The sequence below is a fragment of the Neopsephotus bourkii genome, unplaced genomic scaffold (genome assembly GCF_033783945.1).
Source record: "Neopsephotus bourkii isolate Nb327-2 ecotype Australia unplaced genomic scaffold, CSIRO-AGI_Nbou_v1 NB_838, whole genome shotgun sequence".
Lineage (NCBI taxonomy): Eukaryota > Metazoa > Chordata > Aves > Psittaciformes > Psittacidae > Neopsephotus > Neopsephotus bourkii.
The window spans coordinates 1,885,255-1,901,299 of record NW_026901334.1 but is presented as its reverse complement, the minus strand read 5'-3'; the positions used below and the strand labels follow the sequence as shown (position 1 = coordinate 1,901,299).

Genomic DNA, 16,045 nt, shown 5'->3' with positions numbered 1-16,045 from the left:
TTGAGTTCAGCTGCAGTCATAGTCCACTGCAGCTAAACAAGCTTCGGTCCTTTCCAACCCCCAGCTACTCCATGATTCTATGAGTCTATGGCTATTTTTAAATCTGGGCTTTCTAATTTTACTTCATTTTCTCGTCTCGAAGCTCTTGGTTTCAAGGAAAGTGGGAAATGTCCATATGACCCATCCAGCCCTCCGGGCGGATGGCAGGGTCTGGGAATCAAGAGAGGAAAAGCAATTCATTCCCATTAAACTCTATCAGAGGTGATTCTTGTGTTAGACTCGACCCCGGTTTTCTTTCCACCACTAAAACATGATTATTTTGTACTCATTTCTGTGGCTAGAAAAGAATCTGGAAGGGATTTTTTTCCCTGTATTCATTTCCAGGACTCAACAGAAAGCGGTACCTGACATTTGCCATCGCACTAATATTGCTCTTGTACCAGTTTCTCTTCACAAATCCGTGCATCCTTGCCTTTCAAAAGGCAAATGAACTTCCTGAACAGCGAGACAAACGCTGGGGTTCATTTTGACTAAAGTGCCCCTGCTGAGAGCAAGTAAACAGAGCGCTGGTCTGTTTATCATAGAAGCTGTTGTCTGTTACAGAGAGAAACGGACCATCAAATATTGACAAGGCTTGGAAGGGCGTTCTGATCTGTTAAACACACAAGATTCACTGCAGGCTCGGCAGTCTGGACGGCTTTCACTGCACCGAAAGCTTGTGCTGGGGAGCTCTGAAATCCAGACACCTTGAGCCAAACAGGAGCAGCACACACCAGCCCCACCAAGGCCTTCCAGCACCTGAGCACTGTGATGTTCAAGAGCTGAATGGTGGCCTTGTAAACAGGTTGAACACGGGAGCAGGAATAGGTGTCAGCGATGCTGTCCTTGGGAAGCATCTCTGTTTCTCCACTGGGTACAGAGGGGATGCAGACCAGCAGCTCAGTGCAAAGCAGCTCACTCCCAAAAGGCTGAGTTCAATGGGATGAAGCCAATTGAGTCCACAGCCCTGTTGATTATTAGCTTGGGGCAATTGGGATTTATGAGCCATTACCTGTGGTCTAAGCAGGAAAGAGGAGGAGATTCTAGAAGCCACTGTTTGTTTGCATTGGTTCTGCAAACACTTGGAGTAAACCTTTCCCCACTTCGCCTGTGCAAGGCAAGCGGGTGAATGTGCAGGTGTGGGATGACACCTGGTGAAAAGGGCAGCACCTGGGATTCTCCCACTAACTGATGCAGTTCTGTAGGTAGGAGCACAAGGATCCTTCCTCAACCAGACACCTGCCCCCCCCGCCCTCCTCCTCAGTGTCTTTAGCAACCCTTTTTCAAACACCTCAAGCACTGAGGTTCCTGCAGTCCAAATTATGGAGAGGGAGAAAGCCCTGGTCTGTAAGAGCATCAAAACCTGTGACCAGAACAGGCACACGCAGGGACAGCACAAGGAAAAGAGCATTTTCCATCTATTGCAGGAGCAACGTGCCCTCTGATCTGCAAAGACAGTGATCTGGTTCAGGGCATGAAGTCTCCCTGTACCTGTGGTGCTCAGATGTATTTAGCATCTTACCAATGCAGCGTGATCCATCAGGGCTGGTCATGAAGCCACGTGGACACGTACACACGTAGCTGCCTGCTGTGTTGGTGCACTCCCCTCCATCGCACACGCCAGAGATTGCACCACACTCGTCCACATCTAGAAAAGAACAAGCCAACAGTGATTAGGAACCCCTGCAAATCACCTCCTGGCCTGGAGTGCAGATCCAGGACCAGCGCTGGGATCGCAGAGGAAAGTAGCTGCTGCTATGGGTTGTCATGGGATGCTTGAGACCAGCGCATGCATTATCTGCTGAGTTGCTCCATACATGAGGGATTTGGATGAATTTTAAGTGCATTCAGACATCTAAATCCAGGTGAAAAGGCCTCTGTACTACCAGTTAGGCAAGGAGGGTCCAGCTCCCATCAGCTGTCATGCTGTGGGGTCAGCTCCTCCATCAGCAGTCCTATTTTAATGTGATTTGCATATCAATGCCATGAGCACGCCATAGTTGGAACTGTTCTATCTCCTCACAGGGAAAACTAGAGCGAGAGAGAGTCCTTGGAGGCATCCCACCTAATTACCCATGGCAATCCAAGAAACACCATCCCTGTTAGCAAGTCCTGCCCCACACTGTTTCTGCTCAGCCTGCTTCTCCAGCAGCCAGCCCACTGCTGTGTGTGTGACTGTAACACACCAGGGAGGTGCATCTCTCTGGATTTAAAGCATGGAAAATAAGGACGTTGCCATGAGGTTTTGGAAGGTGGAACAGCCAGACCCAGGCCACAGAAGGACCAGGCAGCCCTGGTGCCCATGCAGGTGGTAACAGTCATGGGAAGGTTACAAGAGCACCAACTCCCAGAGGCAGTCAGCCCAGTCATGTAGCTTCTGAATGTACAAAGTGTTCCACAAGCATCTCTCTAGTGTGAAGGTAGGGCAGGCTCCATGTTCAAGCTGAAAGTGAACAAGGCTCCACCACCAGCTCACCATAGAGATGTGCTCATTGCCAAGATCCTGGCTGCCTGGCTCTGCATCCTAAGATTGCTTCTGGAGATGAAATCTTGCTCAGAGTTAGATTTTAATCCACGGTGCAAGAAGTGAGGTGGAAAGATGAGACCCTACAGGGTTTGCTTGAGAACTGTAGGATGCTCCAGCCTTTTCAGGCCATTTCTGTTACAACCTTGACAAAATTCTTGAGCAGAAAGTTCAACAAGTACCAGTACAGATGATACAGAGAGAGACAGGCTCTAACTTATAGAATAGAACAGTTAGGGTTGGAAAGGACCTTAGGATCATCTAGTCCAACCCCCCTGCCATGGGCAGGGATACCTTCCACTAAAACTTATGAGTGCAGCTATCACCTGGGACCTAAAACTTTGAGAAATCAATGGGAACAGAGGGGTAAATCAGTTCTTTTAAAAAGGGCAATCTATTTTCCACTAATTAATATAATTAGTATATATTAATATTAATATATAATGGTGATATCATTAAATGCAGAGTTTCCAGACATGCTTTTGGGGCACTTGACTCAAGGACTTGTCTGGGAGCAGGATTATTGATATTTCTATTGCCAACTGAAATCTGATTCAGAAACTGAGATGGAATTAGAGCCAACCTCTACTTAATCCACCCAAAGCCATTGGTTGGGGGTTATGGTGCAGGTGGTGGTAAAAGACAGAAGCAATATTTGCCCAATAGTTTTTACAGTGGCAAAATAAAAGAAACACCAGAAAATCTGCCTTGGCAATTGGCAAAATAAATCATTTCTGCTGAGCAGCTTGATTTATTGGATTTTAAATCTACAGTGCTGCTGTGGATGGCTAAGGGGGGGTTATATGCAATTCAGATGCTGCCTGGGGCTGGCAAGCAAAGTAATGAAAAGGAACTGGTCAAAGCCTGCTCCTTTGAGGGGGTTTTGCTGATGTGAACAGCACAGCCACCTTGCACAGCCTGATGGCATTAGCATGTGTGAGGTTAGAGCTGCTGCAGGGCAAAGGCAGAACAGTAAAGACCTTTCACATGGGAATGGGGATGGAGAATGTCTTTGGAAGAGCTTATTCATGAGGCTTCAGTGATGAAGGGGTAATGGGAAAGTTACCTGAACCTAACCCATCAGGGCAAGAGAGGGATCGGAGAAAACTGGGCTGGGAGCTGGAAGAGCTGGCTCTGATGATGGGTGCATGAGCCACAGTGTCAGAGCTGAGCAAGAGGCTTGGAATCTGTGTAAGAAATAGGTGTGAGTTACCCAGAGGGGTGCTGAGCTGTGTTCTGTCCAGTGAGAAACCGGGAAAAGGACTTGGGAAGGAAATGTCAGACTCCAATCTCACAGTGCCATGCAGTGGCTACCGGTGCGAGTGCAGCCCTGTGCAGGAGCAGGTAGGTGATGGTACCTCTGAACAAGGTTAATCCCTGGATCCCAGAGCTCTGTGTGGTGCCAGCTCTCACAAGAGGGTGATAACAGAAAGGAGGGGTCAGACAAAGTGAGACACAGTGGAATTCATCCCGCCCAGTCCGGCAATAGACAGTGGCAGTGAGTGTGTTCAAGATGGTCTGAGCTGCCTTTTGAAGTGAGACCTACAGTATGAACAGAGACCCCACCATGGGTGCTTCGTGTGGTCAAATCAATCCCCTTCAATCCCTCCTCCTTGTTCACACAACCTCTTACAAACACAATTGGCTTCTTTTTCCCTTTGGCTGCAACTCCAAATCCTGCGGGATTGAGTGAAACCCCGACTTCAACACACACAAAGTGAAGCCCAAGTGCATAGGGCAGGTTGTACACCCATACATCAAGGTGCATTCCTATTTGGCTTCTTAGGAACCCTGGAACTCAGCCAGCCAAAGGTTTCAAGCAGGTTGTGCAAGCAGCAGAGGCATCACCCCTGTCCTTGCAGTGCTCCTTTAGCTCTTTGATGCTCAGAGCCCCCCCAGCCCACAGACACAACTCGAAACCTCCAAAGGCAGCAATGCAAACCCTCAGAAAACACTTCCCCCACCTGGGCCCCTGCAGTGAAAGAGATTTTATCACCACAGCCCGCCCTGTCATTTAATTACAGGCCTGTGTTTGGTTACAGTTTGCAGAACACTGGAAGGGAAAGAGCTTTATGAAGCAAAAGCTGGTTGTGCTATTCGAAACAGCAGCTTAAAAACCCCTGCAGAGCCCGCCTGAAGCTTGTATCAGAGATCTGGAGGCCAGCTGACGGGCAGGCATCTTTCTGCATCGGGACCCATGACATAGCATCAGTCACCCAAAGAGAAGTGCAGTGGGGGGAAGCAACAGCATTCCATTCTTAAGGAAAACCAGAGGTAATTCAAAAGGTTAAATCAAACTGCAGCATTCTTTTCCCCACTGACAATCCCAGCTCATGAGGGCAGTGCTAGCAAGAAGGAGGGAGAAAGCCTGTTCCTCAAGACTCCTCGCACATCCTGTACTTTGAGAAACTGAGCTCTGGGCTTCGTTTTAGCTCTTCCCCACCACATTTTGCCTTCTTTATTTGCTCTTTGTAAAGCATCTCCTGGTTTTTGATTCATTCAGAGCTGAAGCCTGTGGGGAGCTTGACACAGTGGGGGCGGATATGTAGAGCTCTCATTAACACCCAGCTCCGGGCAGGGAATCCTTCCAACTCCAACCTGGCTACTCCAGGACTTTTCCAAGCCTCTGTTAAAACTTGAAGCAATATTCTGCGTGCTCTGCTCGTCAGACAAGGGCAGGATTCAATGCAAACGTTGATTTTGGATCTGCTCTCCAAGGCGCTGGGTTGGAGTTGGCCTCATCATGAAGGCTGAAAATGCTGGAAGCCAAAGGCTACAGAGCTTCAGAAAGAGAGCTGCAGCCTGCAAAGCCCATCCACCACGGGTGCCCATAGACATGGTGAAACCCCAACCTTTCCATCTGCTGGGAAAACAGGGCTTGATGGGGAAAACATCCCTGTGTCACGTAGCAGAGGTCATGCCTCATCAGCCCTCTCTCGTGCAGCACATGGGGCTCTCAGACCTTCCCTTCCAGATAGCACAAAGAAACCACAGAGGAGCGTAATGGAAGCCTCCAAACCACACCAAATCCATGGAAATGAGCTTTGAATGGATCCAGACAATGAGCTCTTCTGTGGACGTTTTGTGAGCAAATTGAAAACTCGCTAATAAAATGGCTATCATGTTCCAGTTGTGGGGAGAGGGGGCCAGCCTCCCCTCTGCTCATGGAAAAGCAGCAAAGCTCCCTCCAATTCAGAGCCATGAATGAGATTCAACAGGGTGAAAAATACAGAGCCTTGTTTTCATTAGAGAATTGGGGATTTGGGGGGGTGGTGACGAAAGAGAAGCCTGTAGGGACATTAAGTAGCATCTATTTTGTCACCCTAGTGATGCCAAATGGAAAAGGGTGAGTAAAGAAGAGAGATTTGTGACTGAAGGATTTGGTCTCCCTTGACAGAATCTGGCTCCTGGAGATGCCAAAGATGGTCCACAAGGCTCAAGCCTGGCTGGAATTGGACAGAGCTTGCACTGAGCGTGCAGTGCCTCTCACTCCCTGGCCTGGTGTTTCTCCATGTACTTATTTGTACCTTGTATTTCATCATCCTGGAACAATTTTAGATGCAAGACACTCATTCCTTTTGGGGTATTGGGAAGCATGCTGGGTGAGGTGCTGGCATTCCACACTTCACTGATAACAGAGCTGGCTTAGCATTTTGTATACAGTAGAGGAAGGGCTATTGAGAAAGGAAGATAATTCCCAGCAGAGAGCCACCAGAATGATGGAAGGAAAAAGGTTTATTCAGTGATGCCACCCCTAGCTCCATGCCATGGAAATGTTCCCTTCAGTGTCATTTTGACAGCTACTCCCAGGTTAACTTCAAACTGTCGCTGTGTGTAACAGCCCCTCGTGACTTCTTGATAACGGTCTTTGTATCAGAGGATGTGTCTGATTTCAGCTTGATTCCTCTCCTCGTTTTGCAGTTAGTGCCAGAAGGGCTTTGTGTCCTCCCCAACAATTCCGTTCTTCCAGCAGCGTTATCCATTGGATATAAGCATGCCCTTCTCTCAGTGCTCACACACTTCCCATTCCCCTGCAAGCCTCAAGACCCTGCTCTTTTCCAGTTTCCCCATAAACCAGGCACAGGATCTGTCAATTCAGCCCTAAGCTGGCAACATCCGCCCTCCTTGCTCATCTTTCCACACCCACACAGCACAAATGCAGCTCTTTGGCACTTGCAAAGCTGGCCTTGGGTCCAGTGGTGGTGAAGAGAGATCCTTCCCCTTCCACCCCACTGCTCTCCCTGCCAGAAATGCCTCATTATACATTGCACAGCCCCAAACTCAGGAACTCTTGATCCCTCGAGCTGCCTCGGAATACAATGAACAAAGGCACAAAAGGAGCCACTATTTGGAAGTGTCCCATTCATCAGAGATGTGCTGGAACTGAGCGACCCTGAACGAGGATATTTAGGTTCAAATCCAAACTTGATGCCGTGCACACATCCTCATGTGCTACAGACAGGAAAAGGACACCATTTGCCTGCTGGATTTGACCAAAATTCATTCAGGGCCTCCAGCTGCAGCCCCATTGCGTGCCTGGGAGATGAGGCCTGAGCTGGCCTCTTATCAGTGTAGATCCTGCATTAGAAAAGCATCTTTATACTTCAGGGATTCAGGGCCTGAAAAGGGAGCCTTAATTCCAGGTGCCGTTTGTGTGAGGAGATAAGTATCACCATGGGAAAGAAACAACATTATCTCTACTCCTGCCTTTTCCCACCAACAAACAGCCCCAAAGAAGATTAGTGGCACATGCTGCTGCGTTAATAAGGGAGACATCATTCATCAGCAGAGCCAGTGACATGGGCTCTGACCCTTGGCTCAAATGCAATCCCATCTGCTGACCTCACTCCCCAGCAGGAACCTTCTAAGCAGAAAAGACAAGCTCCTGGGAACTAGGGAAGAATTTGATGTAGACATTTAATCTAGTTTTAATACTTCCTGGATGCTAGGCTTGGATGAGGAGTCTCAAAACAAGAGGAAACCATCTCCTCTTCCTGAAGCAGGATGGTCTCAGTGCAAGCTGAGAAACCCCTCCTTTCACCAGCTATAAATGTAGTGCAAACAGGCTCAACAAGGGAACTCCTGCAGCTTTGAGATTTTAGGCTTGGAGCATACCTGGATAAAGGAAATATCCTCTTATGCTATTTTGATGCACACCCTTGGCTCAGTGAGGAGGTTACTTGGACAGATGCAGCTACTTTGGCAGTACAATCTCAGTAGAGCAGGAATTCAGTGCTCTATCCACTGTACCAAACAGTGCTCCCGATGTACCAAAGCACGCAGCAAACACCAAGACAGGGTCCACATCTTCCTGTCTTTATAGTGTTAGCATCAGAGGATGCCCTTACAAGATGCTGGCTCTCTGTTCTGCTCTTCAGTGACTTACAGGGGGTGTACGTCCTACAGGGAAACAGGGATAACCCAAATATCCTCTTCATCTTCTGGCTGCCTGGTGGGGATGTGTCTGGCCCTCAAAAACCACCTCAACCCTGTCAGTTCAGAGCAGCCTTCATGCTTATTTCATTCACAGAGAGAGACCTCTGGGTCAGTAAAAAGCATCCTCTTTTGGTGGTCTCCTTAGCAATTGAGGTAAGATAAGTGATGGAACAGACACCATAGATGCTGGAGATGTCTCTTTTTATGGCTATCCAGGAAGGAGAGTGAAAGGAAGCTGTTTATGGCCACATCATGCTGCTTTTGCAGGCGTTCTGGGAAGTGGGGACCCACGCAGAGGCCCCTCGCATCTGGATGACAGATTCAGACAATGGATTGTTTTTAATCTTGCTGTATAGGAGATTCCAGCTAAACTGATCTCATATGTGCTTTGCCTGGTCCCCAGCCAGCAGGGGTGAGGCAGAGCAAGGCAAGAGTGATTTTCTGTGTCCTGAGGTTCTAGTGCAGTCCAGCCTTAGCCCATCACGCAGCCAAAGTGCATGGGACATCACTGAATTTGGGGAGCAGGCTCTTCACCTGAGATGCGTGTAAAATGCTTTGGATTCCACGAGTTCCAAGCCCTTGGATGCTGGAGCACTGAAACTCTTCTGTTAACCTGAGAAAGTCTCGTGGCATCCTGCCAAGGAAGATCCACAGACACAGATGTCTGCTCGACATGAAAGAGCATCCGTCCCCCACCGAAGGATTAACCTCTGTAGGTTGTGTCTCACTATGGAGAAGCTTTTCGGAAGGGCTGAACCCAGGTCACCCGGAATGCACTGACACAGAGACTACTACAGTTATCCTAGCCAGGAAACGTCTGGAGCACAGGAAAGTGAGGCTATGGGAACAGTCACCTGGAAGCAGTGATGCTCCTTTCAGAGAACTGACTGTTGGGAAAAAAACACACAGAATCCCACATTGGTTTGGGTTGGAAGGGACCCTAAACTCCCCCCATCCAACCTGGTCTGAAGCACTTCCAGGGATGGAGCATTCACAACTTCCTTGGGCAACCATGAGAATGGATGCTGTCAAACCCACAGTGCCACAGGGGTGGGGTGCTGTGATGCTGACTGCTTCAAGTGCTCTCTTTGTGTGATTTTGCCACCTAGAAACAGATTCCAGGTTAAATGTCTGGGTTCTAGTGCATTTGTCATCCCTTGTCTTGGTTACAACAGAGCCTGGGAGGGGAATGATAGAGAAGTGGAGCTCCTGAAGCCCAGCTAGGTGGGATGCAGTCACACCAGTGCAATGAACACGTTTTATCCCTAAAAGGGCAAACGCAGGCAGCAGGGTTTCATTAGGGTATGTGGGAAAGAGCTTTAACAACCAAGGCAGGAAAAGTTTAATGCTGCTTTCCTTTTCATTTGCCAGATGTTTGGAAAATACAACAAATGTTTGTTCCCCTGTTTCTGAGAGGTGCAGCCTGCATGGCACGGTCCTGCTGTGGAATGCTTGGGGAGAGCATGTCCTTCCCATCACACACCTCTGAGACACGCCAAGCAGTGATAAAGGAGATGCTGAGACTGGACCTTAAGGAACTGGAGGCAGATCCTCACGAAGAGGGCTCAGATTGGTGGCACTATGAATGTTCAACATTCCAACCACACCTCATCCTGCCTGTGCTCCACACTTTACCGCAGGGGCATGTGCCTTATGGCATGGACCGAGACAGTGGTCTCACTGTGTGAGTCCTGAATTTAACTGAGTAACACAGTGGACCAACTTATCCCGAGTCCAAAAGGGGTTCCAGGGCTTCCAGAACCAGAGATCTCCCTTAACTGCCATGACTAGTCTTAACGTTGTTAAACCCTCACCCCCCAAAGCACTTTGAAGCACTGTATCATTTCCAAGAGATGCTGAGGCTGAAAAGGTCACTCCTATTTACACCACCATTGGAGAGGAGCGAGGTGCATCCCACAGAGTAACCAGAAAGCCAGGAAAGCCAAGCAGGCTGTCTGCAGATAACCCTGGCCTGGCAGGGGGGAGAGCTTCCCCAATGGGACTGGGACAGTACCAGGCCACTGGCTCACAGGATCAAGGCTCAGAGGATGCTGACTGGCATTTCATTTGCCCTTGCTTTGTACTGAAGGACAAGGTTCAGGTTCTGTTTGGAAGTCAGTGAAGCATCACTGCATTGACTTGCTCCATACCCTCATGTCATGGAGTCAGACCTTCTGCAGTGCACTGAGGGCCATGATTTCATTTCTGGTTGTCTTATAGCATCACCATCCCAGTTAGTCAGACTCCACCTGCTTCTCCTTCCTTCCAGTCACTCTGCTGAATTAGAGGCAACAAGTTGTAAGCTGCAAAAAGATGAATACCCAGTGGATAAGGAAATATTCCTTACCAGGACAGTGGTGCAACCCTGGGACAAGAGCCTCAAAAGGAAAGGCTCAGACTGAGCAACTTGATAGAGCTTTGAAGCCAGTCCTGACCTAAGCCGAGATCTAAAGCCCTCCAGAGGTCCCATTTCTTCAATGAGTCTGTGCTGCCATTAAAAGACCTTTCAGAGAACACCTACATGAATAAAACTAGTTTAAGAGATCCAGCAAACTCCATTCCCCATTGCCTTGGGCTCTGGGAAGCAGACAAAGAGATCAGAAATGCATTTTGCAGTATGTTTTCTATCATGCCTTCATGCTTGCCGTACTCCCTCCTAGTTGGAAGCTAACACCAAGGCTGGCATGGGAGCTGTTTCACATCTCTGCTTTGCCAGCCCAGGAGATGCCCTGGGAGCAGAGAGGTTCAGTTTTTAACGGCCCTTGTGCTCCCAGCGTGTATCCTGACCCTGTGCTGAGCAGGCTGGTGAAGCTGGGCAGCAGGGTACAGTCCTACCTTCACATCTGTGGTTGGTCTCGCTCTGCTTGTGACCCGCAGGGCATTTGCACTCATAGGAGCCCACTGTGTTGATGCAGTTTCCACCTTGACAGAGGCCAGGAATGGCTTGGCATTCATCCACATCTGCAGGAAGAAGAGTAAAGATCTTAGAAAGTGAAGCCATTGCAACACATGAATTTTCAGTCCCATCATGGTGAGAACCCTACGAGGAAGAAGAAGCTTTGCTCAAATACATGGATTTACATTTCATAACAGAATTGCCCATCAGATCACCTTAGAAATAAGGTGAAGGACAGAAAATGGGCATAAATATATTGCTGCCTTATCTACACAAGCAAGAGGGGGACAATAGTAATGTTTTCCAAAGCAGACATCCATGTGTCTAGCCCCTTCTGGTTCAGTTCAGGCTGGTAGCTGATGCTGGGCTGGGTTGGGAAGAAGTGGTTTGGGGGGATGTCCTCCTGCAGCCTTCAGAGAGCAACATCTGCCCCAGGGCACAGAGGGGAACCTATGGACTCAGGTTTTGCTCTTCAGCTCTGTCCCAGGCTCATCCTGCAGCCGCTGTGTCCACATCAGTGAGGGGACACTGTGCTTCCCAAAGCACCTCAGGAAGGCCTCAGTACTTGCTGCTTAGAACCACCTTGCCTGTGTGCTGCAGATCTGATTTAAACTCCAGTTCTGCTCGCACTAACAGTGAGTGATAAACCTGTTACACAGGCCAAGCCTTCCTGAAGATACTGGGACCATAAAACACAGATTACAATAGACAGCAAAAAAGTTCCCCTCTTCAGCCTTCCCAGTTTTGCCCTGTGGGATTCAGATGGTGATTCTGGTTTTTGATCATAGCAGGTAAAGGCTGAAGTTACTTGCAGATGCAGAAAGGAATCCCTGCAACCCCTTAGAGAGGCTGCCAATGGTATCTGTTGATGGGAACTCCATGGACCATTCTGCTACCCTGGACCCTGGATGCAGCCTCTAAGCATGTGATTTATGTACATTGTAGTTGCCTGTGGGATCTTGAAGGAGTCACAGCTTCCATTTTGAACCAACAATACAATTTACAGAGCACTAGCCACCCAATACAAGTGCTGATCATGCTCCAGTGCTGGGACAGAAGCAGCACCACAAAAAGAGGCCATATGGAAGGCTGCAACTTAGTTTGAAACTTGGAGAAACACTAGCCTGATTATCTACAACTTGTGGGATGGAGGATGTCACCTGAGAACCACAGCATGGCCAGACTCTTTAAGTGGGCTGTGATAATCTTAGATGATCCCATGAGACACCCAAGGTCCATGGTGATGCTCTGTGATATCTAATGATGGATTTAGAAAAGCTTACAGAGAACTGTTCTCTGTGCTGGAGCTCCTGGCAGGCATTCATCACTCATCTTGTCAGTGCCCACCAGGATGGGTAAGGGAACATCCTCTACATGTTCATGGCATTTACCTTGGCAGGCTCCAGTACGAATGTTGGGAATGAAACCTCGGCGGCAGGGGTGCGGTTGAGCAGGGCACATCTCACACGGGTGACCCCAGGCCCTTCCAATGGTGGCACAACACATGGTCTTGGTGCAGACGATCCCGCTGAGTTGGCCCTGGCACATCTGGTTATTCACTTGGCTGAAGCAGGGACCAGTACGATAGTCTGAGGGAGAGCAATAACATCCACAGGTTAGACCAAGACACAAACACAAGGTTTCTGTCCAACACAGGGTGTCTGTTCCCCTGCCTACCAGCACAGCCACTCAGGTGCTAGGGCCCAGTACTGGAGGTGGTGACCTTTCTGGTCTATGTTTCATGTCATCATCAAGAGGTTCTCCAAGCCAGCTCTTCCTGATCTCCCTCAGCCTTTTCCCATGAACTATACTTATTCTATGCCTTAAGACACTCCTTTTAAGTACTGGCCTTAGAATGAACTCAAGATATGAAGTCAGGCAAAGAAGCAGCTGCTGTGGATAGCAAAGCAATGACTCTTCATTTCAGTTAGGGGCAAAGATGCCTATGGAGATGACATGGTACATGGACATGGTACATGGACAGCCTTAGGACCTGACAGCCTGTATACTATAAACATAGAGGATGATGGAGGTGTCTTGCTGTCAGACCACTTCTACTTGGCTTGCAGAGTAAGAGACCCAGTTCTCAGCCATTAAACATTCTGGGAAAGGATTCCCAAACCTTTCCCCATGATGTCTACTGTAAATGCCACAAAAGGATTTCTACACTCTCTGACAGCCTCTGTAAAGTCAACCTCCTGCTGTTACACATGTCACTGTGATTAATCTCTTTGGTTTAACTCTTAAAGGTCCCCTGGCAATTTTCACTGCATCTTTAAAACCCAGATGCTGCAGAATCCACCAGCCTGTTTCCCATTCCCAAGAAGGATCCTCCTACCCCTTAAAGCCAAGAATATTTTGTAGGGCTTGTTTGCACTAAGGAATGCGGCTTTGCCACTGTCTGGGCTCTCATGACCCTTGATTAGGGATATTAGCACAGCAGGCATTCATCAGGAAAGAAGATTCTGAAACAAGAGGGATTTTCCTTCGCCTGGGAACAGATGATTGCATGCAAGTGTTTGATCTGCAGCTGGAAAAAGGACCTTTAACCACGTTCTTGTCAGACCAGAAAATTCCCCATTAACTGCCTAAGGATGTTAAGTGTTGGTCAAAGAGCTGCTATTTCACATGGTCTGGCTGAGCTTTGCAAAGTTGCTTAGGGAATTTTGATGTTGAAGTGCCCAGTAACTGGCTGTGAACCCAAATCCCTGCATCAGTCCCCAAATTAACCCACAGCTCTCTTTTGGGTTTGACATGTGAAGCAACAAAAGACTTGTATGGAGGTGGTTATACCTCAGTTATGAGCCCTGGGCAGCTTGGGCACCACATGTAAAGGTGAATAGTTCTGTTTCCAGAAATGTCCTGCTATAATATAGACACTGACCAATAGAAAGCTCCATTTCTTGGCCTGCAAATTCTCAGCTATAAGTCTTTCCACACATGATCTTTGCAATCAGCTCCCTTCTATTTAAATTCTTACACACGTGTGCAAAGAATAAAAAACAAGAAAAACCATAAAATTGATGATTTGAAACAGAAAGCTTTCTCCCATAGGGTATGCTGGCATGACAGCCACATTGGAGAACCTTATATTTGCATGAAAGCAGGAGAGAGTGGCTTGATCTTGGGCCATAAGAGATCACCTGGAAATCACTGCAGGCTTTAGACTGGCAGTGCCAGTGCTGATGGGCCTTCCTTGGTCCTGTGGCAACGCCGAGTAAAAACTGTGTGAGGTTCAACTGGGTTATGGTTGTCCCACCTGGCATCAGGGTAAGCATAAGCTATAAGCTTATATAAGCAATCAATGAGTGCAATACTTGCTTATTCCCAGCTTAATGCTCCTCCGATCTGTATTCCTTGAGCAGCTGGAAGCGCAGCCATACTTTGAAACTAAAATGAAAGCGTCAAAAGGAGCTTGGTTGTGGATGGCACCGAGGAGTAAACAGCAAGAAGGACTTGAGAAGAAAAAGGGTCATGATTGTGACACTATATTGGTATAAAAGTGATTTGAAAATCAGACCAGAAGTGAAGTAACTCCACTAAGGAGTTACCAAATAATCCTCTTCTTTGTCCGACCCACATTTTCACAAGGTACCAAAGCACATGGTCCTCATTACTGTCCCCTTGCCACACCAAGTTTAATGCTTTAGTTTGTTCTACTTTATTCCTAGGAAAGAAAGCAACAACATTTGACTTGTTTTGTCTCTTTTTTTTATATGTAAAACTGAAAGGCTCTTGCTCAAAATGTCAACCTTGAGGCTGGTTCAGAAAGCAGCAGAACTGGGAAGGCTCAGGAGGACAACAAGGAGCGCTGCTTTGCATCCCCAGCCTGCAAAGGAACTCCTGGAGGAAGTGGAAATCATGAGGAGGAACAGGCAGACTGCAGATGGACTCACTTGGAGAGCCAGAACCAGGAGGTGTCACAGGCAGAGGAGTGATGCTGGCTCAAAAGAAACAGACGAAAGTACTTCTGCATGAGAGGAATTCTCCTAACAGAGGATGTGAATTGCCATAGATCGTGAGCTGCAGGTGCCCGGTGCCCAAGGAAGCCATACAGAGGAGGCTCATAAAGGACTGCTGTGTTCCTATGCTGTCCCCCAGCTTTCAGCATATGGGAACTGAGAGCTTTGAGGCACAAACTGAGCTCAGCTCTGCTTGGACATGGCAGTACCCATGTGCTTACTATGAAATAGTGAACATCACCTGAGCTGCTTTGAAGCCTTGTTAACCCCAGGACAATACCTGGGACAACTCCTAACAAAGAGCTTGCTTTCCCCCTTTCCTACTCAAAAGGAGCATGGAGAACACGTGGCTGATGTCGTTGTGGTGTCTACCTACAGAGGGCTCCTAGAAACTCACATCACATAGATGTATAACCCAAAACTCAATGGTACAGAGAGGAAAAGGGTGAACTCGCACCTCCCACGTCATCCCGCCGAGGCTGGACGCACTGCAGCAAGAATTCCTCCAGATTGATAACGAAAGCACAGGGAGAACACCCCCTTTTTAAACAAATAATTGACAAAAATAGATTTTCATATGTAGATTACTTCTTCGGAGGGAACGAAGCCAAGGAAATTGCAGTCTGGAATGCAGAAAGCCTGGCTGCATTCCACCGCCCATCTGTTGCTAATTTTAATGGTGAAATGATTAAATTTTTAATGGGGCACCAATCAGATTTTATTAAGGAAATATGCACGCTTGGATGTCTAAAGCCCTTTTACAGTCAATGCTTGGGATCCCACTTTCCAGGAACCCTGTCACAGGTAGGTCTCCTTTAGAAGCTTGGTCTTTGCTGGTATACTTCTTAGAGAACCAGAGACAAGGTGGCTTCCTCACTGAAAGCTGAGAGTTCTCCCTGTTTCCTCAAGCTTCCAATAACAGTGCCCAGTGGTAGGATATGGATGAGTTCCACCTTTCCATCTGCAGGTAAAGTTCTCATTAAAGAGCTTGTAAGAAATACTGGACCAGGCTTTATTTTGGTCATCAGAATCTTCTCACCTCTATGGAGGAGACTTTTAACATGTATGTGGGCCTTTAGAGCCACTTGTAACTGCAAAAATCAATCACTGCCTGACTTAACCTCTCCAAATACAGTTAGAATCAGAGAGTTCTTGTCACCATCAGGTTAGATTAGGTTACTCTTCATG

The 16,045-nt window shown here is 47.9% G+C and overlaps 1 protein-coding gene across 1 annotated transcript in view; it reads right to left on the bottom strand.

The window, feature by feature from the left end:
• LOC133213610 (fibrillin-2-like) overlaps nucleotides 1-16,045 on the bottom strand; it is a 93,398-nt gene that overhangs the window by 41,114 nt on the left and 36,239 nt on the right. Inside the window, exons 7-9 of the mRNA XM_061355944.1 lie at nucleotides 12,287-12,484; nucleotides 10,835-10,960; nucleotides 1,562-1,687 (exon numbers count right to left, since the gene is read on the bottom strand). Coding sequence (XP_061211928.1) covers nucleotides 1,562-1,687; nucleotides 10,835-10,960; nucleotides 12,287-12,484 — 450 coding nt within the window. The remainder of the gene's footprint in view (nucleotides 1-1,561; nucleotides 1,688-10,834; nucleotides 10,961-12,286; nucleotides 12,485-16,045) is intronic.